Source organism: Rhinopithecus roxellana, chromosome 19, assembly GCF_007565055.1.
Source record: "Rhinopithecus roxellana isolate Shanxi Qingling chromosome 19, ASM756505v1, whole genome shotgun sequence".
In the NCBI taxonomy this organism is placed as follows: domain Eukaryota; kingdom Metazoa; phylum Chordata; class Mammalia; order Primates; family Cercopithecidae; genus Rhinopithecus; species Rhinopithecus roxellana.
Window position 1 is genome coordinate 39,313,814 of NC_044567.1, and position 26,697 is coordinate 39,340,510.

Sequence of the window (26,697 nt, forward strand, 5' to 3'; positions counted from 1 at the left end):
TGGTGGGCACCTGTAGTCCCAGCTACTTGGGAGGCTGAGGCAGAATGGCGTGAACCCGGGAGGCAGAGCTTGCAGTGAGCCGAGATCGTGCCACTATACTCCAGCCTGGGCAACAGAGCGAGACTCCGTCTCCAAATCCCTCCAGGTATAGTGCAGCCACCTGAGGGGATGGAGCCCAGCTCAGGTGGCCCTGCCTGAGCACACACACCGGGCCCTGGGACGGGGTAAGCCTGGAAGGGGCAAGCAAGCCCCAGTTCCCCTCCCCTGGTTAATCACTGCAAGGCCTCGGATGTTTCAGGAACTTTCCAGAAGCTCTGTTCGGGGCCAGTGCACGAGCAGCTGGTGGGGGAGGGGTGCAGGACCCAAGAGGCGCGTTCCTCACGCTGTGCCCAGCAAACTGTGGTTCACATGGTTTCCCTCTGGCCCAATCAGCCTAATGCAGAAAGCAAAATCCCGGCCAGGCTCGGCAAAACAGGTCAGGCGAGAAGGAGGGGCGGAGAGTCGTGGAGGCCAAGAGTGTTTTTACAGACCAGTTACTGGGTTGACCTCAGATTAGCATCAGGTAGGAGAAGAATCCAGGGTCACAGGGAGTCACGCCTGGGGCAGCCGCCTTGACACATCCAGCTCCGTGCCTCCGGCCTAGGGCTGTACCCTGCCCTGGGGTCCTGGACTCATGGCCGGTTCCCTGCCACCATCCCTGAGGAGGGCTTGGCAGGAAAAGGACCAGTGAAGAAACCAGAGCCGCAAAGTGGATATTCTGAGCTAGGGGCCGGCCTGCCCTGGGGAGGGGCCAGCTCACCCTCCCTGCCCCAGGGACCGTGCCCCACTCACACTCCCCTGCTTTGCCCCAGGATACAGCCAGGGTTCTCCCAGCAGCACCAGCTCAGGCCTCCCAGGCAAAGAGGCAGGCCCTTCACCCTCCCTCAGCTCACTTTTTCTGAAAATCCCCGCAGGCATTGTCTCAGGAGGATCAAGTTGGGCAAAGCCTCCAGATTCCCTGTGCCTGAGAGAGGGACAACCAAGGCCCCTGCGTTTGAGGAGACCCCTCAGGGTCACAGTGGAGTACTAGGGCCTGGTCAGAGGACCAACTTCCCAGCGGGAAGCCCTTTCCACGGGATACCCCACCTGCTGCGAGCGTGGGGAGTTGGGGGAGGGAGTGGGGATGGGGGGATTATTGTGAGAGATAAGGTGGGAGCCTTTGTGTGAAAAGGAGGAATTCCTCTGGGGGTTGGAAGCAAAGGGAACAGGCAGCATCCAGGGCCCCCCAGGACCCCAGCAGGGGGCCAGGGACTGTGTGACCCCGACGAGGCTGCAGGGAAAGGAAGACTGGCTCCAGGTGTCTTGAGACCCCAAGAGTGGATCAGAGCGGAAGAAGCTGAGATGCGAAGAGGGACCCAGGGCCAGGGCCAGGGCCAGGGCCAGGGCCAGGGCCAGGAGCGTGTGGCTGCCCCCATGTGCACTGCACAGCCCAGTGGAGAATCAGTGCGTCATTGCCGGCAACCCCAAAGCACAGATGCTTCCCAGTCAGCCAGGCTGCACGCAGACCACACAGGCTAGGCTCCAGCAGGAGGCCTTGGCCGCCGGCTGACCTGCTCAGGTCAGCCTGTCCAGACTGCCCACCGGGCCACACTCAGCCACGTGCTGGAGCCCTGTAGACCTCAGTGGATGCTGAGCTCACATCTTACTGTGGATTTTTTGTTTGTTTTGTTTTTTTGAGATGGAGTTTTGCCCTTGTCGCCCAGGCTGGAGTGCAGTGGCACCATCTCAGCTCACTGCAACCTCCGCCTCCTGGGTTCAAGTGACTCTCCTGCCTCAGCCTCCTCAGTAGCTGGGATTACAGGTGCCCACCACCACACCCAGCTAATTTTTTGTATTTTTGATAGAGACGGGGTTGCGCCATGTTGGCCAGGCTAGTCTTGAACTCCTGACATCAGGTGATCCGCCCTTTTTGGTCTCCCAAACTGCTGGGATTATAGGCATGAGCAACAGCGCTGGGCCCTTGCCATGGATTTTTAATAACATTTTGCTGCTGCTTTACCAAAAAAAAAAAAAAAAAAAAAACCTACATTCTTAATTCAAAAAATGAAAAATAGAGAAAAACTGGCCAGATATAGACCCCCTAAATACCCCTCTGCGAAGACGGTCTCAGCTGATGCTTTGGAAGGGCTACCTGGCATTTAGGCCCCAACCTCTGTGTGTGGCCCACTCCTGGGCCCTTGGCCTGTGCCCGGCCACATGGTACCCACTAGCGCAGCCTTTCCTTTGGCCTCGAAAGCCTGGCGCTGCTGGCCCATCGAGGGGGCGGGGGCAGGGGGTGTGTCTCAGAGGGTAGGGACACCCGGGGCGGCCCGGGAGGAGAGGCTTCCAGTCAACCATTTACTGCAGCACCCCGCCCCCTCCTGGGACCCATTACGCAATGGCCATGGCAGGACCATTTTCAGAGCCAGATATCCAGGTGTCCAGTGGAGGGGCAGGCCCAGGCCCTGCCAAGCAGGACCCACTGAGCAAGGCAAGGCCATGGCTCTCTGGTCACTCCAGGAGGATCCTTTGGCCTTCATGGACTCCTGGAGGACAGCCAGGCCAAGGGTCACAGGGCCCCTGCTGGCCGGGGACACAGAAGCACTGCACATGTGCAGTACATGCGAGCACAGCCTCCTGCCCCTCCTGACGCATGCTGTTTTCTTCTCGTTTCTCTTCACCTAATAGAGCTCCCGGCTCCTCCAGCAGTCGACAGGAGCCCCGTCAAGATGCAGGCAGGCATTGCCACCCCAGGGATGAAGACGGCAGCCCAGGCAAAGGCCAAGCCCACAGGAGCCTCCCGGTCTCATCCTGCAAAAGTTAAAGGCTGCCAGAGGTGCCCCAAGATCCGTAACTACAACATTAAGGACTGACTTCCTCCACCCGCCCTGCCCCACCCCCCTCAGGGCTTCCACATGGTGCCTGCGCTTTCACCTCCGTGTTGCGGGTGTGTGGGCGCAGCGTGCAGGGTGGAGGCAGGGAGCTGCAGGACAGGCTCCCAAATGCTGCTGAGGCGACCCTGCTGACCGAAGGCCTCCCTGAGCGCCGGGCCCATTAAAACCAGGTTCTTCCCTGGGGCGTCTGCTTGGCCATAGCGTTGTTTATCTGTCCTACTTGGGAAATGCAGTATCAAGTGCTTGTGCCAGAGCCTGGCCTGCCTTGTCACCACCCACAGCCACCTGCACACCGGTGGTGTCAGGGGCAGCGTGTCCTCTTCCTCAGAGCCTGGTAGCGGGTAGGGGTCAGAGCAGAAAGCCCACCCACAGAGCAAGTGTCTCCTGAGAGTGCCATGGGAGGGGCCCTCCCAGAAGGAGTGAGAGCCTTGGATACCAGTGAACCTGGCCAAAGTGACCCCTGGAAGCCAGGTGGGCACCTGGGCGTCAGGCAGGTTGGGGTGCGCATGTCAGGCGCTGACAGGGTGGAGGCCAACCCAGGACAGCGGTCACTGCTGGGCCTTCCACGCCCACCCCCACAAAGGATAACAGCAAAATGTCCCTGTCACCTGAGTGCCCAGGGCCAGGTACCTGCAAGGACGAGAAACACACATGTAAACTGATGCCCGTCTGCCCAGAACACACCATACTACCCCGCCAAAAAGCAATTCCAAGAGTCCTTGCATGTCCTCCACACGGACACAGTGCCCTGCAACCAGCACCGGCAGGAGGGTGACTTGTCGGGGGTTCATGTCCCACCTCCACTCCTCCAAAGCCCTGCCTGTGTCCCCCCACCCCCGCCCCCTGCCTGGCACCCAGGCCTGGTCACACTCTGCCCACAGCAGAGTGCCGGGGTGGAGGCAGCAGCAGAGTGCAGGGGTGGAGGCAGCCGGTACCCCGCTAGGCGAAGTGACAGGCCTTGCCATATACCCCGGGCCACCTTTCTGAACCGGGCAGACAGCTTCTCTGGGAAGATGATGGGAGAACGCTGCTCCCAGCCCTAACCTGCCGTGCTGCCTTGGCAAATCATGGGACCTTTGCAGCTTCGGTTTACACCCGTGTAAAATACAGACAGTGCCATCGGCTGGCCTAGCTCAAAGGTGTGCAGGCTGGATAAACGTGACAAGCAGAGATCACACCACATAGACAGGCTGTGGTCCCCAGGGCAGGAGTCGCTGCTGCACAGGCGTTTGAAGTTAGCGTCCCTCCCTTGCTTCATGGGAATCCACAGACGGAGTTGGGGATGGGCTGGGGGACTCTCAGTGCTCTGTGGTCTCCCACACAACCTCTGCCTCTTGGGTTCAAGCTATTCTCCAGCCTCAGCCTCCCCAGTAGCTGGGACTACAGGCACGCGCCACCGCACCGGGCTAATGTTTGTATTTTTAGTAGAGATGGGGTTTCACTATATTGGCCAGGCTGGTCTAGAACTCTTGACCTTGTGATCTGCCCGCCTTGGCCTCCCAAAGTGTTGGAATTACAGGCGTGAGCCACCAAGCCCAGCCGCTGCCGCTCACTTTCTGTAGAAGCCCTCAGGGTGCTGGACGAGTCTCCAACCTCCTTGGGAGCCAGCCAGGGCTCCCCTGTAGCTGGCCCAGCCCCCGACAGGCTGCAGAGAGCAGGGCCCTGCTGGCCACTGACCACCAGCACTGGCAGCCTCCAGGGCCACCTGGGAGGTTTGGAGCATGGAGAGCCGGAGCTGTGTGCCTGCATGCCTGAGGCTGACACAGGGCCTCACCCTGAATCAGAAGAACCCCTGCAGTGGGGACAGCAGTGCGGAGCCAGCCCCGGCCCTGTCTCCCCTTGTCCTTCCTTGACCCTCCGTCCCACCGTGCGTGAACCACAGACCCAGAAGGGAAAAGACGCGTGGAGTGGCCGCGTGGCCCTCAGGCCTGCTCTCAGGAAAGGGAGGAGACCGCGCACCTGCAGAGGGGCCAGGGCCCCAGTCTCCGGTTCCCCTTCAGCGGCCCGGGCTTCCTGAGCCCACAAAGTAGGACATGCAGCCAGGGACACCTGTGGCCTCACAAGGCCCGCTTGCCCCTCGTGGGGTGCGTGGCCCCGCAGGCGCGAGGCTGTCAGAAAAGGGAGGGCGCGCTTCAGGGCTCAGGCCGCCGAGCTGGCAACCATTCGAGGAGGGAAATCACTCGGGAGGGAGAGAACGCGCGAGGGCCGGGCTGAGCCCCCACCCGTGGGCACGCCCTGTAAAACTCGCAGCCTTCGCCCAGGGAAGCGGGGCAGCGGCTCCCTTTGTTCGCACTACACCAGGTGGGTGTCCCGGTCGACCCCGCTGGCCACGTGGCCGCGCCCTTCCCCTCCGCTGAGCTCCAGCGGCCTGGAGTGCGCTCGCCCGTTCGGCCCTGCGCCTCATCCCCATCCCCGGGAGGCTGCCAAGGAGGGGCCGTCGGGTGGGTTGGCGTCCGTCTGGGTTCCCCGCCGGCCCCGCGAGGAAATCCCGGGAGGCGCTGAGATGACCGGCAGTAACCCCGGCCCGGGTGCCCGCGGCCGGGGTCAACGACCGAACTCGCGCAGCGGCCAGCGCGGCATCCGGTACCGCCCCGCCGCCCGCCCATCACCTTATCGCCTAGCAACGCCCACCCGCGCGCCGCCATTGGGCCGGCGCGAACGCCCCTGGCACCCTATTGGTTGCTGCTGCCGCCGCGCCACGCCCTCAGCCTACTCCGCGCGGGTAGCGACGGCTGCGTGGACTCGGCGGCCGAGATGCGGGCAGACGGGTCCGTCCGTGCTTCCGCGCGCCTCTGGGTCCGAGCGCCCCGCCGCGGTCGGCTGGACACCCGGTGTGGCCGCGGTGTAGTTCCCAGTGTGGCCCAAGCATTCCCATCCCGCACACGTGGCGCCGGCGAACACGGGGGTCGGAGGCGCGCCGCGGGCTCGGTCACAGCCGCGTGCTCGTCCGGGCCCGCGAGGCGGGAGGCGGAAGTCGGGGGGCGGTGGTTTCCCGCCCGCCCCGCCCCCGGCACCCCCCAGGCCCAGCCCCACCCCCGGCGCGTTCTCGCGCAGGGTCCCGGCTCGGGCGGCGGCGCGCACGGGCATCACCCCACCGGCGGCGGCGCGCCGGGTCCCGGGGCGCAGCCCCGACGCTCATTGGCCTGGGCGGCGCAGCCAAGCTGTCAGCCCATGTGGCGTGGCCGCCCGGGGATGGCCGCTGTTTAAATAGCGTCGGCGCCGGCCTAGAGGGAGCCAGAGAGACGGCAGCGGCCCCGGCCTCCCGCTCCGCCGCGCTTCAGCCTCCCGCTCCGCCGCGCTCTAGCCTCGCTCTCCGCCGCCCGCATCGCCGCCCGCGCCCTCACCAGGTACGAGCAGCCGGCGCTGGGGCCGGGGCGCGGGTCGTGGTCGGGGCCGGGGTCCCGCGGGCGGCCCGGCTCCTCATCCTCCGCCCTCAGGGCGCGCATGGCCTGGCCCCGTATCCAGGGGTCGCCTCCACGGCCTGCCTGGGTTTCGGTGTTTGAGCCCCTTCGGAAGCGCCCGGGGCCCCGCGGAGCAGGTGGGCGGATGGCGGGGGAAGGACGCCGGGGAGCGCCGCCAACAGCCGCCTTCGCTTCCCGGGGGGGAGGCCGCGGACCCTGGAGGGCCAGGAGGAGCCCCCAGCTCGGCCTCCCCGCGCCCACAAAGGCGCCACCGGGCCCTGTCCGCCGCATCCTCCTCCCGGGGCCGCCCCGTAGCCGAGGCCCAGCCCGAAGGGAACGCCGCGAGGGAGGAAGGGAGTGGGCGCCGGGGCGGCCTCCCCATCACGTGGCGCCGCCCGGACGAAGCGCAGGGGTCCCGAGCAGCCCCCGCCCGGGGCGAAGGGAGGCCGGGCGCGCGGCGGTGTCCCCACCCCCTGCCTGGCCGTCGACCCCGCCTGAATAGCAAGCGGCGAGGACCCAGCGTGCGGGCCTGGAGCCGGCCCGGGGCAGCCAAGCCTCTGTGAATCGTGGTGGGTGGGAAGGCGGCCGCCTCCCTGCCGGGTCGGCCCGAGGGAGGCCGCGCTGCCAAGGGGTGGCCCGCACATCAGGCCCTGGGGCCTCGTGCAAGTAGCCAGACCAGCGCTGGCCTCCGCCTCTTCCCCAGGGCTGCACCAGCCCCCATTGTGGATGAGGAGCCGGCGGCCTGGGCACCCGTTCGGGGTCTTAGGGACCCGGGCCTCAGGGACGGCCTGCTGTGTTCTGGGTCGGTATGGGGAGGCAAGCAGGAGTCTGGGTTCACCCGCGCAGCTGAGGGGTGCCAGGCAACATCTGCGTGTCCTGGCCGGGAGTGGTTCTCCAGGTTGGACCCTGCTGGAGGGGTTGGACTGGCTGGGTTGGTCCACAGTGGGGCAGGGGCCACTTTTCGCACAGAGCACAGGCCTATCCCCATTTCGTCCCTCCCCAGCCCTGGTGACTCTTGGGCTGGCCTGGACAGCGGGCCTCCGCCCCAGCACGGGTGGGCATGGGTGCTGAGTACCCCCCGTAGGGCTGTCTGCCACCTCCATGCCCGGCTTTGGAACCCTGCCTCTCCATTTCCTTGATGCCTCTTAGGCTGGCCACCTGGGGCCTTGTCCCCATCTCGGGTGGCCTGCCTGCCCCTTACTGTGAGCCCCCGGACGCCCCTAGGAATGGCCTGAGGCGAGCTCCAGGAGCCTTGGAGGGCTTAGGCTCAGCTGAGTGGAAGCCGACACAGGCGCAGAAACTACTAACTCCTGGGGAGGCCAGGGCAGCAGGGCCCCAGTGGGGTCCCCTAGCCAATACCCGAAACTGAATGGGTCAGGACCCAGAGGTGGGCCTGTTCCCAGAGCACACAGCCCCTCCCAGCGAGAGTGGGGTCAGGGCCCAGGAACTGGCCACATGAGGAAGGGAGCCACAGGGGCCAGGGCCCGCATGGACCCTCAGGGTGGCACTTGGCCCCATGGTTGTCCACCCATTCTGGGTGCCGAGGCTAACGGGGTGTTGTGGCTGGGATGTGTGGGGCACTCACATGGCCCGCCCTGCAGAGCAGCCATGGAGGAGGTGGTGATTGCCGGTATGTCCGGGAAGCTGCCGGAGTCGGAGAACTTGCAGGAGTTCTGGGACAACCTCATCGGCGGCGTGGACATGGTTACGGACGATGACCGTCGCTGGAAGGCGGGTATGTGGCTGCGGGGCTCCCCGTGCCTGGGGTGGGAAGTCCCCACACCAGCCTCCCTGCTGCACTGTGTCCTCACCACCCAGGCACTGGCCTGAGCCTGGTCCCAGCTGCAGAGCCACTGGTCACCCATGGGCGAGTCCAAGCTGCAGCCTCCTTCCTGGACGTTGCACCAGAATGGCCTAGAAAATGTGCCCAGGAGGCTCCCCTAAGAGCTGCAAGGCCAGGGGCCAGCCCAGGCAGGGCCCACCTGCTTGTTATGGAGGAGCCAAGCTCAGAGGATGGGTCACGGGCTGGGGACTGTCACCCATGCAGGGGGCAGGTGGGGGGCCAGAACCCTTCCAGCCAGGCTGCCCCCGCCTGTGTCCTGAGCTGGCAGGCTGCATACCAGGTGCACTCCGGGAGGCTGGTCCAACTCCCCCACGCCCAGTAGGCTCTTCCACAGAGCAGCTCTACCTGACGGACAAGCTGTGAGTCAGCATGGTGAAGCTGAGGCGCCAGCCAGGCAGAGGGTCCCCCAGCCTCACTCCCACCAAGCTCTTTCTGTTCTGGGGCCCATCTCTGGATTGGGGCTTGGGTCTTGTGCAACAGACCTGGTCGTACCAGTCCCCGCTTTGGGGCCACGGTCTTCCCCTCCTGGGGAGCCTGCTCCATTGTTTGGGTCTCCCAGGCATAGCAGAGAGTCCTTAATTCCACCATGGTCCCTCTAGGGACCCCACAGAGCCCCCATCTTCGGGCAGCGTCAGTCAGAGATTTAAACACATGCCTGTCCCGCAGGGCTCTATGGACTGCCCCGACGGTCCGGCAAACTGAAGGACCTGTCTAGGTTCGATGCTTCCTTCTTTGGAGTCCACCCCAAGCAGGCACACACCATGGACCCTCAGCTGCGGCTGCTGCTGGAAGTCACCTATGAGGCCATCGTGGACGCAGGTGGGTCGGGCATTCGAGACTGCTGTGCCGAGGGCTCCTGCTGCTCGTGTGGAATAGGCAGTGCTCTCTCTCTTCTTGGTTCTGGTAGAACCAGGTGCTGGCACCACCTGCCCTCCCTGGCTGTGCCCCTGGCCAACGGGCTCAGGGAGGTGTGGGCCACGGTATAGGCCAGGGTTTCACAACTGCACCCAGAGGTGCCATGGGTGTGCCTGACCTGGGTGTACCAGTTTCCTCACTCCCGATGTCTGGCTGGTGCTGGGGCAGGGGCAGGGGCTGGAGTGATGAGAGGCAGAGCAGGAGGTTCTTGGGGGTCCCCTGGGCCCCCACCCCACCAGCCAAGCAGCGGGTAGCACTGGCCCTGCTGTCTCTCCCCTCCCATCCTCCCCACCACCCTGCCCACGTTCCCCAACCCCAGGCATTCCCACCCCATCCCGCCAGCCTGGCCCACGCTCTGGCTGGCACGTGACCTCAGACAAGCGCAACGCCATTTTTTTTATTATTATTATTATTATTATTATTTTTTTTTTTGAGACGGAATCTTGCTCTGTCGCTGGGCTGGAGTGCAGTGGCCGGATCTCAACTCACTGCAAGCTCCGCCTCCCGGGTTCACGCCATTCTCCTGCCTCAGCCTCCCGCGTAGCTGGAACTACAGGCGCCCGCCTCCTCGCCCGGCTAGTGTTTTGTATTTTTCAGTAGAGACGGGGTTTCACCGTGTTACCCAGGATGGTCTCGATCTCCTGACCTCGTGATCCGCCCGTCTCTGCTTCCCAAAGTGCTGGGATTACAGGCTTGAGCCACCACGCCTGGCCTATTTCTTTTTTATTTATATTTATTTATTTGTTTATTCATTTCTAAGACAGGGTTTCACTGTGTCACCTAGGCTGGAGTGCAGTGGTATGATCTCAGCTCACTGCAACCTCCGCCTCCCGGGTTCATGCCATTCTCCTACCTCAGCCTCCCAAGTAGCTGGGATTACATGCGTGTGCCACCATGCCTGGCTCATTTTTGTATTTTTAGTAGAGATGGGGTTTCACCACGTTGGGCAGGATGGTCTCCATCTCCTGACCTTGTGATCCACCCGCCTCGGGTTCCCAAAGTGCTGGGATTACAGGCGTGAGCCACTGCGCCCGGCCACGCCGTTTCTTAAGGTTCAGGAGCTCCCTCCCTGGGTGGAGAAGGACCTCCTGATGGAGGCTGAGCCCCTGGCTGCCCTTGGGCGTGAGCGTTTCACACACCCACCCACCCTCGGGCAGAGCCAGCCCACCAGGGGCGAGGAGGGGTCCTACTGGCTGAGAGGCAGAGGCCCTTCCCCTGCGCCCTTCCTGCTGCCAGGCCCCACCCCGAGACTGAGGTTCTGCTGCCCGGGGGTGGCCAGTGATCCTCTCTCCTTTCTGAGCTTGGACACTTGGGCTTTGTCTCCTTGGCTCCTTATCACGGCCTGTCCTGGCGCAGGCTGCCCTTGGTGCTGGAGAGGCCACTGGCCAACGGGCTCATCAGAGCTTGCCGGTGACACCAGGGGCCAAAGGCGTCGCCTAGGGACAATGCAGCCCTCTGTCCTTCCCGGAGCCACTCTGGCCGCGCCTGGTGCCCTCCCCTGGGCCCGCCCGCCCCTTCCGGCTCGTTCTCTCTGTGACCTGGTTCTTGTTCCAGGCCTCACCTGGGCTGGCTGCTGCCCACAGGCTCTGCTCCGGCCCCTCTACAGCACACCTCACCCTCCTTAGGCCCCTTCCAGGGTCCCACTGGGATGGCCCCCCCACCCCAAGCCAGTGAGGCTGAGATAGGACCTTCACCCCAGAGCTGGGTGGGTGGGCAGGCTGCACTGTGGGACCCAGCCACGGGGTCTTGACCACTGTTTGTGGCAGGCATCAACCCAGCTTCACTCCGAGGGACACACACTGGCGTTTGGGTGGGCGTGAGCGGCTCTGAGGCCTCGGAGGCCCTGAGCCGAGACCCTGAGACGCTCGTGGGCTACAGCATGGTGGGCTGCCAGCGAGCCATGATGGCCAACCGGCTCTCCTTCTTCTTCGACTTCAAAGGTGGGTCCTGCCCAGCCTCCTGCAATGGTGGGTGGCCTTCAGGTCCCCACGTGCTGAGCAGAAACCACGTGGTGTGGGCTCACTCCGTGTAGCATGTGTCCAGCCTGGTGGCGGGAGGTATGCCCAGGGGTCTCCTGTGCTCGCAGCCCCACCTGAGCCGTAGCGTCCTTCCTTGCAGGGCCCAGCATCGCCCTGGACACGGCCTGCTCCTCCAGCATGGTGGCCCTGCAGAGCGCCTACCAGGCCATCTCCAGCGGGCAATGCCCTGCTGCCATCGTGGGGGGCATCAATGTCCTGCTGAAGCCCAACACCTCTGTGCAGTTCCTGCGGCTGGGGATGCTGAGCCCCGAGGGCACCTGCAAGGCCTTCGACGCAGAGGGTGAGTGTGCGGCCGGGGCAGCCAGGACAGTGGCACAGGATGGCCTCCTGCACCCGCCCCATGCTGTGCAGGATCCTGCCAGCTCCTGGGACCCCCCACCGAAACACCCACGCCACACCCCAGAGCTCCTCCTGGTGGGGTGAGGGCCAGTGTGGGGCTGAGCGCGGGGCCTGAGGTGCTGCTCCACCCAGGGAACGGGTACTGCCGCTCGGAGGGTGTGGTGGCCGTCCTGCTGACCAAGAAGTCCCTGGCCCGGCGGGTATACGCCACCATCCTGAATGCTGGCACCAATACAGATGGCTGCAAGGAGCAAGGTGGGCTCTGCCGGGGTGCCTGGGGGCAGGTGGGAGCCGGGGCTGGGGCCGCAGCACTGAGCTGAGCCCTCCGCAGGCGTGACCTTCCCCTCTGGAGAGGCCCAGGAGCAGCTCATCCGTTCCTTGTACCAGTCGGCTGGAGTGGCCCCTGAGTCATTTGAGTACATCGAAGCCCACGGCACAGGCACCAAGGTGATGTGCCCCCGCCAACTCACCACCCCATGACCGTAACCCGTGCCCACGCCTGGAGAGGTGGCCTGGCCAGAGCCCCTGACCCCCCCATGTTTCCCACAGGTGGGTGACCCCCAGGAGCTGAATGGCATCACCCGAGCCCTGTGCGCCACCCGCCAGGAGCCACTGCTCATTGGCTCCACCAAGTCCAACATGGGGCACCCGGAGCCAGTCTCGGGGCTGGCAGCCTTGGCCAAGGTAGGTGGAGCTGGGCTTGGGGGACCCTCAGGCCCCTGCTCCCTGGGACTGGGCTGCGCCATCGCTGAGCACTGCTGCTTCCTGTTTGCCAAGTGGAGGCAGGGGCTTGCCCACCAGGAATGCCTGTCCCCCGGGTCATGCTTCGGGTCTGAGCAGAGGCACTAATGCTGATGGCAGGGAGAGCTCATAGCCAGGCTCGCTGGATCTTTCCTGGGGGGTCTTATGTCCTGCCGAGTGCCTGCCAGACACAGAGCCGAGCTGGAGGAGCCACTTGGGTTGGAAGAGCGAGACAGGAGCAGGCCTGGGGGGGGTCGGCTGCAGCATCAGGGTCTCCCGTGTCGCCCACCTGTGTCTACAGCTTCCTGACCCACTAACAGAGGCCTGTGGCTCTTCAGAGACCAGGCACAGGAGCCCCGACACCCGCAGTCACTCAGGCCCTCTGCAGCCTCTGAGATGCACCATCTGGACCAATGGGGCCTTAGTGTTCAGGCCACAGCCAGGCTTTCGAGGGGCCACATCAGGCTGGGAGGCAGCAAGTCCCAAAGGGGAGGTCTTGGACCAAGCTGAGGGCAGGGCCATGGCGGCTCAGTCATCGGACCCCTGTGCCATGGCAGGATTAGGTTGGGGACAGGAAGTGTGTCGGAGAGGGCCCTGGAACCCTGGCCCCACATGAGAGTCTCAGGGAGGTGCCTGCCCCCAGCTCAGGCAGCAGTGCAGGGAGTGGGGCGGCTGCCCACCCACCATGTACCCCCACAGGTGCTGCTGTCCCTGGAGCACGGGCTCTGGGCCCCCAACCTGCACTTCCACAGCCCCCACCCTGAGATCCCAGCGCTGTTGGATGGGCGGCTGCAAGTGGTGGCCCAGCCCCTGCCCGTCCGTGGTGGCAACGTGGGCATCAACTCCTTTGGCTTTGGGGGCTCCAATGTGCACGTCATCCTGAGGCCCCACACGCAGCCACCCCCAGCACCCGCCCCACACGCCAGCCTGCCCCGTCTGCTGCGGGCTAGTGGACGCACCCCTGAGGCTGTGCAGGAGCTGCTGGAGCAGGGCCTCCAGCACAGCCAGGAGCTGGCTTTCCTGAGCATGCTGAACGACATCGCGGCCGTCCCCACCACGGCCATGCCCTTCCGTGGCTATGCCGTGCTGGGTGGCGAGCAGGGTGACCCAGAGGTGCAGCAGGTGCCCGCTGGCAACCGCCCACTCTGGTTCATCTGCTCTGGTGAGCCCACACTCTGTCCCCAAGGTGGTCCCTTCCCTGGGGAGAGGGCAGGCAAGCTGGAGCTGGTGGTCCCCTGAGGTGCTCTCTGGGACAGGGATGGGCACCCAGTGGTGTGGGACGGCACTAAGCCTCGTGACGTGCTCTCTGGGACAGGGATGGGCACGCAGTGGCGCGGGATGGGGCTGAGCCTCATGCGCCTGGACCACTTCCGAGACTCCATCCTGCGCTCCGATGAGGCTGTGAAGCCGTTCGGCCTGAAGGTGTCACAGCTGCTTCTGAGCACGGACGAGAGCACCTTTGATGACATCGTCCACTCCTTCGTGAGCCTGACTGCCATCCAGGTAGGACCAAGCCTGCCAGTGTGTGTGTGCAACGCCAGCCCGGGGCTCTGGCTTTCCCTGGAGCCCGGGAGCTGCAGTCTCCAGTCAGGACCCTGACAGCCTCTTTGCTGGGCAGAGCCTTATGCTGGGGGTAGGACCGGAGCGGGGACGGGGAGGGGTCTCAGTGGGGCCATAGGGGCTTCTTTCCTACCAAGAGACCTGGGAGGGTCGATGTGGCAGGGGGTGGAGATGGCCCAGTGGGGCCGGGGGCCGCCCCCAACCGCTGCACCTGCTGGAGGTTGCGACGCGAGTGTCCTGTTTCTACCCCAGATAGGTCTCATAGACCTGCTGAGCTGCATGGGGCTGAGACCAGATGGCATCGTTGGCCACTCTCTGGGGGAGGTGGCCTGTGGCTACGCTGACGGCTGCCTGTCCCAGGAGGAGGCTGTCCTCGCTGCCTACTGGAGGGGCCAATGCATCAAAGAAGCGCATCTCCCACTGGGCGCCATGGCAGCCGTGGGTAGGTGTCCCCGAGGTCTCCCGGGGGGGGCCCCCAGCACCTCCAAGAAAGGAGGCTGACCTCTCGGCGTGGGGTCCTCACCTGCAGCCCTGGCCTGGCCCCTGTAGGATAGAGTGGCCCCCGCTGGCCTGGGGACACCCAGCTCAGACACAGCCGGGCGCAAGTCCCCGTGCAGCTGTCCCAGTGGCCCCACACCTGGCAGCCTTGGGCCTAGGCACATGCCCATGGGCATCAGGCCTGCGTGGAGCCCCCTGGGACACAGCCCCAGCATAGTAAGAACCCAGGGGCTTTGGTGAAGCCAACACACAGGTCGCCAGGGTTCCCTCAGACTGGTGCCCTCCGTTGACACCCATCTCTGAGCCCCGTGGGCCACATGTGGGCAGGGCTTGGAAAGAACTGGGATTGCAGAGGACTGAGGGGGCCACCATCTGGGACTGGGCTCCCAGGAGCTGCCCCTGGCAGCTCTGTAATGACGCCTCCACCCACGGGTCAAACACAGCAGGGGGTGAACGTTTCTCATGAAGGCTCCAAGGCTGCCATTACCACGCCTGTCATTACTGCCCCCAGCTGCAGGCAGTGTCCTGGGTAGGTGGGTGGCTGGGAGCGGCTCGGTCCCCACACTAAGCTTCTGAGGCTGGCTCTGCCATAGGCTTGTCCTGGGAGGAGTGTAAACAGCGCTGCCCCCCGGGCGTGGTGCCCGCCTGCCACAACTCCAAGGACACAGTCACCATCTCGGGACCTCAGGTGGGTGCTGCGGCCCAGTCGGGTTCCTCTGTCCCCTGCGCCTGCCACTGCAAGTCTGGCAGGGACATGCGGCCATGGTCTATGCCCTGTGAGGTTCTGACAGGCCTGGGGCATGGGGCAGGCTTGTCCCCAGGTCCCTTGCCCGTTCCCTCTTGGTTCCCTCTACCTCCCTGAGCCTGAGGTGGGTGCCCGGCCAGGATGCTCATCCAGGCTCCCATAATGCCCAGGCCTCTGTGTTTGAGTTCATGGAGCAGCTGAGGAAGGAGGGTGTGTTTGCCAAGGAGGTTCGGACCGGCGGTATGGCCTTCCACTCCTACTTCATGGAGGCCATCGCACCCCCACTACTGCAGGCGCTCAAGAAGGTGTGCTGACACGGCCTAGGGGGCGCGGGGCGGGCCGGGGCGCCCATGACCCAGCACTGACCTGGCCCCTCATGCAGGTGATCCGGGAGCCGAAGCCACGTTCAGCCCGCTGGCTCAGCACCTCCATCCCTGAGGCCCAGTGGCACAGCAGCCTGGCACGCACGTCCTCCGCTGAGTACAATGTCAACAACCTGGTGAGCCCTGTGCTGTTCCAGGAGGCCCTGTGGCACGTGCCTGAGCACGCAGTGGTGCTGGAGATCGCACCCCATGCCCTGCTGCAGGTAGGCCCAGCCTGGGGGCAGCGGGCGCCAGGAGCCTGGGACAGGCACCTCGGCTGAGCACCAAGGGAGCCCACGCGCCCTGCCGCCCCCAGGCTGTCCTGAAGCGTGGCCTGAAGCCGGGCTGCACCATCATCCCCCTGATGAAAAAGGATCACAGAGACAACCTGGAGTTCTTCCTCACCGGCATCGGCAGGCTGCACCTCTCAGGGTGGGTCCCTTCCCATCCCGGGCCTTACCTCCTGCAGTCGACGGCGTGGGGTGGCTGCACCTCTCAGGGTGGGTCCCTTCCCATCCCGGGCCTTACCTCCTGCAGTCGACGGCGTGGGGTGGCTGCACCTCTCAGGGTGGGTCCCTTCCCATCCCGGGCCTTACCTCCTGCAGTCGACGGCGTGGGGTGGGTGCACCTCTCAGGGTGGGTCCCTTCCCATCCCGGGCCTTATCTCCTGCAGTCGACGGCGTCGGCAGGCTGCACCTCTCAGGGTGGGTCCCTTCCCATCCCGGGCCTTACCTCCTGCAGTCGACGGCGTGGGGTGGCTGCACCTCTCAGGGTGGGTCCCTTCCCATCCTGGGCCTTATCTCCTGCAGTCGACGGCGTGGGGTGGGTGAGCAGGGCTGCGGGACCCTCGCTGACCCAGGCTGGTGAGAGCAGCCCTGGATGGTCCACCGCAGGGAGTGGGTCGGCTGAACCCAGAGCCCCTGGACCCCGGTGACGGATGTGCCGCCTGTGCCTCCCTTCTCCACAGCATCGACGCCAACCCCAATGCCTTGTTCCCGCCTGTGGAGTTCCCAGCTCCCCGAGGAACCCCCCTCATCTCCCCACTCATCAAATGGGACCACAGCCTGGCCTGGGACGTGCCGGCTGCCGAGGATTTCCCCAACGGCTCTGGTTCCCCCTCGGCCGCCATCTACAACATTGGTGAGCAGGGGCCCAGCGGGTGGGCAAGCTCTTCCCTCCCCACACCAGTGCTGAGGCCTGTGCCCTCCTGCAGACACCAGCCCCGAGTCTCCCGACCACTACCTGGTGGATCACACCATCGACGGCCGATGCATCTTCCCCGCCACTGGCTACCTGTGCATAGTGTGGAAGACGCTGGCCCGGGCCCTGGGCCTGGCCGTGGAGCAGCTGCCTGTGGTGTTTGAGGACGTGGTGCTACACCAGGCCACCATCCTGCCCAAGACTGGTGAGGGGCACCCCAGGACCGAGGCGGGGGCAGCTGGGGGCAGGTGCTGCCCTCTGACCTCTGACTCTTCTGCTCTGCAGGGACCGTGTCCCTGGAAGTACGGCTCCTGGAGGCCTCCCGCGCCTTTGAGGTGTCACAGAACGGCAACCTGATAGTGAGTGGTAAGCAGGGCTGGTGGCGCGGGAGCTGCGGGGGCTGTGCCCGCTGGCCATGCCACCCGTCTTCAGGTTTTTGCACACCTGCCTGCCTGCAGGGAAGGTGTACCAGTGGGAGGACCCTGACCCCAAGCTCTTCAACCACCCGGAAAGTCCCACCCCCAGCCCCGAGGAGCCCCTTTTCCTGACCCAGGCTGAGGTTTACAAGGAGCTGCGTCTGCGTGGCTACGACTATGGCCCTCACTTCCATGGCATCCTGGAGGCCCGCCTGGAAGGTGGGTACTGACTGCTGCTGCCCAAGCCACCGGGGAGGGCGGTCGCCATTGTGGGGGCCACAGAGGGCACCCACGGCTGGGCATGCAGCCTGGGAGGGAGCAGAGGGGCCCGGCGGGCTCTGGGAGGTGGCCCCAGGGACCTGGGAGTTCCACAGCACCAACCAGGCCCTGTGTGCAGGTGACTCGGGGAGGCTGCTGTGGAAGGACAACTGGGTGAGCTTCCTGGACGCCATGCTGCAGATATCCATCCTGGGCTTGGCCAAGCGCAGCCTGCACCTGCCCACCCGCATCACCGCCATCCACATCGACCCTGCCACCCATAGGCAGAAGCTATACACGCTGCAGGACAACGCCCAAGGTAGCCCCGCCCCGACCCCAACCCAGTGCCCCCAGCCAACAATGCCACACTCACCCGGCTGTCCCCACAGTGGCTGACGTGGTGGTGAGCAGGTGGCTGAGCATCACGGTGGCCGGAGGCGTCCACATGTCCCGTGTCCACACTGAGTCGGCCCCGCGGCGGCAGCAGGACCTGCAGGTGCCCATCCTGGAGAAGTTTTGCTTCACGCCGCACGTGGAGGAGGGGTGCCTGTCTGAGCGCGCCGCCCTGCAGAAGGAGCTGCAGCTGTGCAAAGGTGAGGCCCGGCCCTGCCGACTTCGGACACCCCGGCGATGGGGAGCGATTGCTTCCCTTTCATGTTGACCCCAGACTCGCCTCTCCACGGGGCCCCCTTCGGAGTCAGCAACCCCAGCCCAACCCTCCGGCCAGAGCTCATGACGGCAGCCTCCCTCCCTCCCCGGCCCCCAGTCTTCTTTGTCCCTGGTCACTGTTCCTCAGTCTTGAAGGGGGTCTTGGGGACAAAGATGACAGATTCAGCCCCAGGTCACACCTTGGCTAGGCAGAGTAGCCCCTGCAGCTGAATGCGGCCCCTCACTGTGTCCACGGTGTTCAGGAGTCAACGTCACAATGGCGGGCAGCCCCCTCCTCATCCCTCAGCTATTTCTCATCCTGTAGGCAGAGCTGGGTGTTGGCCTCAGAAGGACAGAGTGGGTCTGAGAGCCCATGCCAGGCAGATGCCCTGGGGCTTTGGGAACAGCAGGCCTGCCTCCCTCCCTCCCTAGGACTGGTGCAGGCACTGCAGACCAAGGTGACCCAGCAGGGGCTGAGAATGGTGGTGCCCGGACTGGACGGGGCCCAGGTCCCCCAGGACCCCCCACAGCAGGGACTGCCCCAGCTGCTGTCGGCTGCATGCAGGCTTCAGCTCAACGGGAACCTGCAGCTGGAGCTAGCGCAGGTGCTGGCCCAGAAGAGGCCCGAGCTGCCAGAGGACCCTCTGCTCAGCGGCCTTCTGGACTCCCCAGCGCTCAGGGCCTGCCTGGACACTGCCGTGGAGAACATGCCCAGCCGGAAGATGAAGGTGGTGGAGGTGGGTGCCTCCTGGCAGCCAGGCCCCTGCCCTGAACGTCGTGCGACCCACCCCAACGTCAGTCACAGAAGGAGACACAGACTCGGGGAGGCCCTGGGCAGTGGGAGGGGCCACCCAGCTGCCTGTGTGGTTCTGTGCAGGTGTCCTGTGCAGTCCACACAGCCACCGTGGAGGGCCCGTGGGCTCCAAGAGGTGTGCTCTAGGCAGGACCCCGGGGATAAGACCAGTGACATCTGTGCGTGCCCGCGGCTGGCACCATCATCGGGTTGACGGGGAAGCTTTTCTGCCAGACTGTGGTCTCATAGACATTTTGCCCAGCCCCAGCTCAGGGTCACCGGCCTGGTGCCGGGCTGATTCCAGAATTTACCCCCTTCAGGTGCTGGCTGGCCACGGTCACCTGTATTCCCGCATCCCAGGCCTGCTTGGCACCCAGCCCCTGCTGCAGCTGAGCTACACGGCCACCGATCGCCACCCTCAGGCCCTGAAGGCTGCCGAGGCCGAGCTGCAGCAGCACGACATTGCCCAGGGCCAGTGGGACCCTGCGGACCCTGCCCCCAGCTCCCTGGGCAGCACTGACCTCCTGGTGTGCAACTGTGCTGTGGCTGCCCTTGGGGACCCGGCCTCAGCTCTCAGCAACATGGTGGCTACCCTGAGAGAAGGGGGCTTCCTGCTGCTGCACACACTGCTCCGGGGGCACCCCCTCGGGGAGACCGTGGCCTTCCTCACCTCCGCTGAACCTCAGTATGGCCAGGGCATCCTGAGCCAGGTGCGGCCACCGGGCAGGGGGACGGGGTGGGGGCCGGGTGAGGACCAGGCCGGCAAGGTGCTGACCGCCGCCCCCACAGGACGCGTGGGAGAGCCTCTTCTCCAGTGTGTCGCTGCGCCTGGTGGGCCTGAAGAAGTCCTTCTACGGGTCTGCACTCTTCCTGTGCCGCCGGCCCGCCCCGCAGGACAGCCCCATCTTCCTGCCAGTGGACGACACCAGCTTCTGCTGGGTGGAGTCGCTGAAGGTCAGGCCCCGCCCCGCTTCCAGGCCCCGCCCCACTTCCAGGCCCGCCCACTGTCCGGCCCCGCCCCACTTCCAGGCCCCGCCCACTGCCCTGCTTGCAGAGTGCGGCCTGACCGTCCCTGTCCTGCCGCAGGGCATCCTGGCTGACGAAGACTCCTCCCGGCCCGTGTGGCTGAAGGCCGTCAACTGTGCCACCTCGGGCGTGGTGGGCTTGGTCAACTGTCTCCGCCAAGAGCCCGGCGGGCACCGCCTCCGGTAGGAGCACGGCCCCTCTCCCCTTCCCCTTCCCCTTCCCCTTCCCCACTCGCCTCCCCCTCCCCAGCCTGAGCTCACTGCCTCTGCCCCCAGGTGCGTGCTGCTCTCCAACCTCAGCAGCGCCTCTCGCGTCCCGGAGGTGGACCCGGGCTCCGCAGAGCTGCAAAAGGTGTTGCAGGGAGACCTGGTGATGAACGTCTACCGCGACGGGGCTTGGGGGGCCTTCCGCCACTTCCTGCTGGAGGAGGGTGAGCCCCCCACACTGCCCTGCCCCTCCCGGGAGACTGCGCCTGCAGGCCCCGCAGTAGCCCCACCTCCTGTTTCCCTAGACAAGCCTGAGGAGCCGACAGCACACGCCTTTGTGACCACCCTCACCAGGGGGGACCTGTCCTCCATCCGCTGGGTCTGCTCCTCCCTGCGCCATGCCCAGCCCTCCCGCCCCGGCGCCCAGCTCTGCACGGTCTACTACGCCTCCCTCAACTTCCGCGACATCATGCTGGCCACCGGCAAGCTGTCCCCTGAGGCCATTCCAGGTATGGGTGGCATGGGGCCGTGGGAGTGGACTGGACCGGGGAACAGACCCCACCAGCCAGGACCTGCCTAGAAGCCCCTTGGGAGGGAAGGGTGGGCAGTAGGAGGCTCAGTGCCGTCTCCCCCAGGGAAGTGGGCCTCCCAGGACAACCTGCTAGGCATGGAGTTCTCAGGCCGAGACCCCACTGGCAAGCGTGTGATGGGATTGGTGCCCGCCGAGGGCCTGGCCACCTCTGTCCTGCTGTCACCAGACTTTCTCTGGGACGTGCCATCCAACTGGTGAGTGTATCCAGGGTGTGAGCCTGGGCCCCAAGTGGGTGGTGGCCAGGCCTGCACTGACCCACCTGCTGCATCCCCAGGACCCTGGAGGAGGCGGCCTCAGTGCCCGTCGTCTACTGCACAGCCTACTACTCGCTGGTGGTGCGCGGGCGGGTGCGCCCTGGGGAGACAGTGCTTATCCACTCGGGCTCCGGTGGCGTGGGCCAGGCCGCCATCGCCATCGCCCTTAGTCTAGGCTGCCGCGTCTTCACCACCGTGGGTAAGGCCCTGCCCCCAGAGCCGGTCGCCGCCCTCCCGGCTCCACCACCCCGGTTCACCAGCGGCACCTCCTTTCCCCACCAGGGTCGTCCGAGAAGCGGGCGTACCTCCAGGCCAGGTTCCCCCAGCTGGACAGCACCAGCTTCGCCAACTCCCGGGACACATCGTTCGAGCAGCATGTCCTGCGGCACACGGGCGGGAAGGGTGAGCAGCCCCCACAGCCCCCACCTGTCTCCTGCCCAGGAAGAAGAAGGGTCAGGCCCGTTGGGCTGCAGTGGCTGGGCCTGCAGTGGGTGTGACTGTTGGGCCCCTCTGGCCCCTTAGGTGTTGACCTGGTCCTGAACTCCTTGGCGGAAGAGAAGCTGCAGGCCAGCGTGAGGTGCTTGGCTCAGCACGGTCGCTTCCTGGAAATTGGCAAATTCGACCTTTCTCAGAACCACCCACTTGGTGAGGCCAGCAGGACCTGGGCGGGGGTGGGCATGGATGGGTGTGGGTGGATGTGTGGAAGGCCCTGGGTGAGCACGTCCCCTGCCCACAGGCATGGCCATCTTCCTGAAGAACGTGACATTCCACGGGATCCTACTGGATGCGCTTTTGGAGGGCAGTGCTGAATGGCAGGAGGTGGCGGCGCTCCTGCAGGCCGGCATCCGGGAGGGGGTGGTACAGCCCCTCAAGTGCACAGTGTTCCCTGGGGCCCAGGTGGAGGACGCCTTCCGCTACATGGCCCAGGGGAAGCACATCGGCAAAGTCCTCGTGCAGGTGAGGGGAGGAGTCCCGGCGCCTCGCGCATCCCAGGCTCTGGTCCCCAGGCAGTGCCTGAGCCAGTGGGTGTTGCTGCCCGGATGCAGGTGCTTGCGGAGGAGCCGGAGGCAGTGCTGAAGGGGGCCAAACCCACGCTGATGTCGGCCATTTCCAAGACCTTCTGCCCGGCCTACAAGAGCTACATCATCGCTGGAGGTCTGGGTGGCCTCGGCCTGGAGTTGGCGCAGTGGCTGATCCAGCGTGGGGCACAGAAGCTTGTGTTGACCTCTCGCTCCGGGGTCCGGACAGGTGAGTCAGCAGGGGTGCCTGTGGACCAGCCTGGGCCAGGTGCAGCCCCGGGCCCCTGAGTCCTTCTCTGCAGCCCACCATCATGGGCTGTCACGGCGCGTGGGGTCTGTTCCCCTCCATCTTGGCGGGGGCTTGCTGGACGGGGCTCTGCAGCTGCTCCCCACTTCCCCAGCCTGGCATGTGAGGAAGAGACTGTGTACCCTGGCCTGGTCAATCTCACAGTCCTGTGTCCCGCAGGCTACCAGGCCAAGCAGGTCCGCCAGTGGAGGCGCCAGGGCGTGCAGGTGCTGGTGTCCACCAGCAATATCAGTTCTCTGGAGGGGGCCCGGGGCCTCATCGCCGAGGCGGCGCAGCTCGGGCCTGTTGGCGGCATCTTCAACCTAACCATGGTGAGGGGAAGCTCCGAGACCAAGGCAGGGCCCTGGGTGGGTGGGTGAGGCCCTGGAGCCGCAGGGAGTGCTAAGGATGCCTCCTCCAGGTCTTGAGAGACGCCATGCTGGAGAACCAGACCCCGGAGTTCTTCCAGGACGTCTGCAAGCCCAAGTACAGTGGCACCCTGAACCTGGACAGGTGGGCACCGCGCAGCCCTGCTCCCGCCTCTGCTGGGGTCTGGGCTCAGGGCTGTGGGAGCCAAGGTGGTTCGTTGACAGCCCTCTCTGGCCTTTCCTGGGGATGGGAGGTTGGGGGTTCCTGGGAGTGCCCGCCGATGGGGAGTGACACGCATGCCCACAGGGTGACCCGGGAGGCGTGCCCTGAGCTGGACTACTTTGTGGTCTTCTCCTCTGTGAGCTCCGGGCGCGGCAACGCCGGACAGAGCAACTATGGCTTTGCCAACTCTGCCATGGAGCGCATCTGCGAGAAACGCCGACACGAAGGCCTCCCAGGTGGGTCCCACCCTCTCCCCTTGGCCCTGCCCACACCCCCCCAGTGGCCACTCCCCACCCCCATCTTCTCCCCACAGCCCTGCCCACCTGCCCCCTTGCCCACAGGCTTGGCCGTGCAGTGGGGCGCCATCGGCGATGTGGGCATTTTGGCGGACACAGTGAACATCAACGCCACAGTCATCGGTGGCACGCTGCCCCAGCGTGTGGCCTCCTGCCTGGAGGTGCTGGACCTCTTCCTGAACCAGCCCCACATGGTCCTGAGCAGTTTCGTGCTGGCTGAGAAGGCTGCGGCCTACAGGGACAGGGACGGCGAGCAGGACCTGGTGAAGGCCGTGGCACACATCCTGGGTGAGCGCTGCCAGCAGGAGCCCTGCCAGGCGGTTCCCCTGCTGGCATCAGGGTCTTGGGATGAACATAGCAGTCATGGCCCTGTGTGCCTCAGTTTTCCTATCCGCAGAGCCAGGGTGCAGGCGCAGGTGTCACTGTGGTGATGGTGCTTTGGGAGATGCACAGCCTGCACACCCCTGGATGTCAACCCTGCCCCACCCAGGCCGTCCCCACGCCCCTCCCGGAATTGCTGACCGAGCACATCCCTTCCAGGCATCCGCGACTTGGCTGCCGTCAACCTGGACAGCTCACTGGCGGACCTGGGCCTGGACTCGCTAATGAGCGTGGAGGTGCGCCAGACGCTCGAGCACAAGCTCAACCTGGTGCTCTCCATGCGCGAGGTGCGGCAGCTAACGCTCCGGAAACTGCAGGAGCTGTCCTTGAAGGCGGATGCGGCCAATGGTGCGTGCGGGTGACCAGGCGGGAGTGGGATCCCGGGGCTGCCCCAGCCCTTCCTCCTTGCTGTCTGGACCACGTCCCAGCAGGCGTCCCACCCTTCATCACGGTGCCGTTCTGAGCATTCCACCCCGACTCCCACCAGACATAGCACCATGGGGACTTGCGTGCATGTCTGTGTCCTTGCGTGGGTGCCAGGGCCCTGCAGCCAGACCAGCCTGGCATTTGCCCCTGTCTTCACAGAGCTGGCATCCCCCACGCCCAAGGAGGACGGTCTGACCCGGCAGCAGACTCAACTGAACCTGCGCTCCCTGCTGGTGAACCCCGAGGGCCCCACCCTGATGCAGCTCAATTCAGTGCAGAGCTCTGAGCGACCCCTATTCCTGGTGCACCCAATCGAGGGCTCCACCACTGTGTTCCACAGCCTGGCCTCCCGGCTCAGCATCCCCACCTATGGCCTGCAGTGCACCCGAGGTACTCCCGGGCCCTCCTCTGGACACGGTGGTCAGTGCTGGCCATCACGGGGCCCGTGACTGCCACCTGCACATGCTGAGTGCCTGGCACTGCCGTTGCAGCTGCACCCCTCGACAGCATCCACAGCCTGGCTGCCTACTACATCGACTGCATCAGGCAGGTGCAGCCCGAGGGCCCCTACCGCGTGGCTGGCTACTCCTATGGGGCCTGCGTGGCCTTTGAAATGTGCTCCCAGCTGCAGGCCCAGCAGAGCCCAGCCCCTACCCACAACAGCCTTTTCCTGTTCGATGGTTCGCACACTTACGTACTGGCCTACACCCAGGTGAGAGCCAGGCCAGCCCTGGAGGCCTGTGGCAAACATCTGGGCTCCCGACCTGTGCCCTGGCTTTGGGGGACGGTCGCTTGGGAGGCTCCGCCCCTTCCATCTGTTCAGCAGCCCCTCCTTTCTCTCAGAGCTACCGGGCAAAGCTGACCCCAGGCTGTGAGGCTGAGGCCGAGACGGAGGCCATATGCTTCTTCGTGCAGCAGTTCACGGACATGGAGCACAACAAGGTTGGTCCCGGACACCCTTGAGGCCGCCGGACCCAGAGCACTGGGCAGGAAAGGAAGGGTGGGATGGGACGCCAAGAGCGTTAAAGGCCCCCCAGCTTCACCCCTTTAATAGCCGACCCCAGCCAGATGCGGTGGTTCACGCCTGTAATCCCGGCACTTTGGGAGGCTGAGGCGGGCGGATCACCTAAGGTCGGGAGTTCGAGACCAGCCTGACCAACATGGAGAAACCCCTTCTCTCCTAAAAATACAAAAATTAGCTGGGCGTGGTGGCACTCTCCTGTAGTCCCAGCTACTTGGGCTGAGGCAGGAGAATCGCTTGAACCCGGGAGGTGGAAGTTGTGGTGAGCCGAGATTGTGATTGTGCCACTGCACTCCAGCCTGGGCAACAAGAACAAAACTCTGTCTCAAAAAAAAAAAAGCCCACCCCGCAGGCGCAGCACGGTGCTGTGGGTGCTGCTGGCACCTGCTCAGAGCCCGACCCCGCAGGTGCTGGAGGCGCTGCTGCCACTGAAGGGCCTGGAGGAGCGCGTGGCAGCCGCCGTGGACCTGATCATCAAGAGCCACCAGGGCCTGGACCGCCAGGAGCTGAGCTTCGCGGCCCTGTCCTTCTACTACAAGCTGCGCGCCGCTGAGCAGTACACGCCCAAGGCCAAGTACCATGGCAACGTGATGCTGCTGCGCGCCAAGACGGGTGGTGCCTACGGCGAGGACCTGGGCGCAGACTACAACCTCTCCCAGGTGTGCAAGCGGCCTGACGGGAATGGGGCGGGAGTGGGGTGGGGCAGCGGCTGATGGCATCCCCTGCAGGTATGCGACGGGAAAGTGTCTGTCCACGTCATCGAGGGTGACCACCGCACGCTGCTGGAGGGCAGCGGTCTGGAGTCCATCGTCAGCATCATCCACAGCTCCCTGGCTGAGCCACGTGTGAGCGTGCGGGAAGGCTAGGCCCGTGCCCCCCGCCACCGAGGCCACTCCGCCATCCCCACCCCCCCGCCACACTACAGGGCAGGAAGGGTCCTGCCGGTGGGACCCTGCCCGGCCCAGTGCCACTGCCCTCCGTGGCTGCTAGACGTAGGCGTTAGGCATGTCCCACCCACCCGCCGCCTCCCACGGCACCTCGGGGACACCAGAGCCGCCGACTTGGAGACTCCTGGTCTGTGAAGAGCCGGCGATGCCTGCAGGAACCGGGCTGGGCCTCGTGCGCCCGTGGGTCTGCGCTTGGTCTTTCTGCGCTTGGATTTGCATATTTATTGCATTGCTGGTAGAGACCCCCAGGCCTGTCCACCCTGCAAAGACTCCTCAGGCAGTGTGTGGGTCCCGCACACTGCCCCCATTTCCGCTGTCCCCTGCGGGCACGGGTGGCCACCCAAGCCTGCTGGCTGCAGCCCCCTCTTGGCCAGGCCTTGGCTCAGCCCGCTGCGTGGGAGGTCGTGGGGGCCAGTCCCCAGGAGCTGGGTCCCTGCACAGGCACAGTGCCTGGCCACACCCGTGATGCAGGGCTGGCCTCCAACCCTGCGGACCGCGCCGGGCACCACCTCCGTGTTTGCTGTTTGTCTGTGTTTGTTTTTTAAGAAATGATTCAAATTGCTGCTGGGTTTGAAATTTACTGTAGCTGTCAGTGTTCACGTCCGGACCCCGTTTCATTTTTACACCAATTTGGTAAAAATGCTGCTCTCAGCCTCCCACAATTAAACCGCATGTGATCTCTGCCGCCGTCTTTTCTTCCCTCCTCCCTGACCCGGCAGCTGCAAGCTCTCCAGCTCCGCCCCACCCAGTCACGGGCCATGAAGGGGATGCCCTCTGTCCTCTGATCCCCAGTTCTCACACATCCCTAGGCCATGTCCCAGAGCCGGGGCTGGGCCAGGGAGTGAGAGGAGCCTGCATGGCAGCCCCGGGTTTCCCTGGAAGGCACTGGGACTGGCGGTATATCAAGGTTCTGGCCAAGAAACAGCACCAGTAAGAAACGTGTAGGAGGTGCAGACATTGGGAAGTTGGCTTCAGCTGACGA

At 65.0% G+C, this 26,697-nt stretch overlaps 2 protein-coding genes across 6 annotated transcripts in view; both read left to right on the top strand.

Moving 5' to 3' along the window:
* Positions 1–3,109, top strand: part of CCDC57 (coiled-coil domain containing 57) — a 119,157-nt gene extending 116,048 nt beyond the window's left edge. For all 3 annotated transcript variants that reach the window (XM_030923178.1, XM_030923174.1, XM_030923176.1), the window contains one exon: positions 2,707–3,109. In XM_030923178.1, coding sequence (XP_030779038.1) covers positions 2,707–2,891 — 185 coding nt within the window. In that variant the 3' untranslated portion in view covers positions 2,892–3,109. The remainder of the gene's footprint in view (positions 1–2,706) is intronic.
* Positions 3,110–5,197: 2,088 nt separating this feature from the next.
* Positions 5,198–26,396, top strand: FASN (fatty acid synthase). Of its 3 annotated transcripts, none has more exons than XM_030923398.1 (43): positions 5,198–5,213; positions 7,915–8,048; positions 8,823–8,975; positions 10,838–11,011; positions 11,190–11,390; positions 11,582–11,704; positions 11,781–11,896; positions 11,999–12,133; positions 12,890–13,352; positions 13,506–13,693; positions 14,003–14,192; positions 14,842–14,936; positions 15,164–15,298; positions 15,376–15,579; positions 15,672–15,787; positions 16,323–16,495; positions 16,569–16,760; positions 16,841–16,921; positions 17,014–17,190; positions 17,369–17,548; positions 17,619–17,822; positions 18,310–18,614; positions 18,991–19,380; positions 19,460–19,624; positions 19,757–19,878; positions 19,972–20,126; positions 20,208–20,411; positions 20,538–20,688; positions 20,769–20,947; positions 21,031–21,150; positions 21,271–21,393; positions 21,485–21,705; positions 21,795–21,996; positions 22,234–22,385; positions 22,475–22,566; positions 22,729–22,880; positions 22,986–23,228; positions 23,481–23,669; positions 23,907–24,137; positions 24,239–24,459; positions 24,591–24,689; positions 25,176–25,427; positions 25,497–26,396. In XM_030923398.1, exons 2-43 carry the CDS (start codon positions 7,922–7,924, stop codon positions 25,632–25,634), a joined length of 7,533 nt encoding a protein of 2,510 aa, XP_030779258.1. In that variant the 5' UTR covers positions 5,198–5,213; positions 7,915–7,921; the 3' UTR covers positions 25,635–26,396. The 3 variants fall into 3 exon arrangements, with proteins under 3 accessions (XP_030779258.1, XP_010352653.2, XP_010352652.2); XM_010354351.2 differs by lacking the exon at positions 5,198–5,213 and adding an exon at positions 5,977–6,259; XM_010354350.2 differs by lacking the exon at positions 5,198–5,213 and adding an exon at positions 5,977–6,259 and having other exon boundaries at positions 7,920–8,048.
* The last annotated feature ends 301 nt before the right edge of the window (positions 26,397–26,697 follow it).

What these genes read in the sequence shown, in the direction of transcription:
- FASN (XM_030923398.1), top strand. Translation starts at nt 7,922, where the DNA reads ATGGAGGAGGTGGTGATTGCCGGTATGTCCGGGAAGCTGCCGGAGTCG. An exon ending in GCTGCAGGACAACGCCCAAG is followed by an intron (nt 17,549 to 17,618) that starts GTAGCCCCGCCC and finishes CTGTCCCCACAG; the next exon opens with TGGCTGACGTGGTGGTGAGC. An exon ending in CGGACATGGAGCACAACAAG is followed by an intron (nt 24,690 to 25,175) that starts GTTGGTCCCGGA and finishes CCGACCCCGCAG; the next exon opens with GTGCTGGAGGCGCTGCTGCC.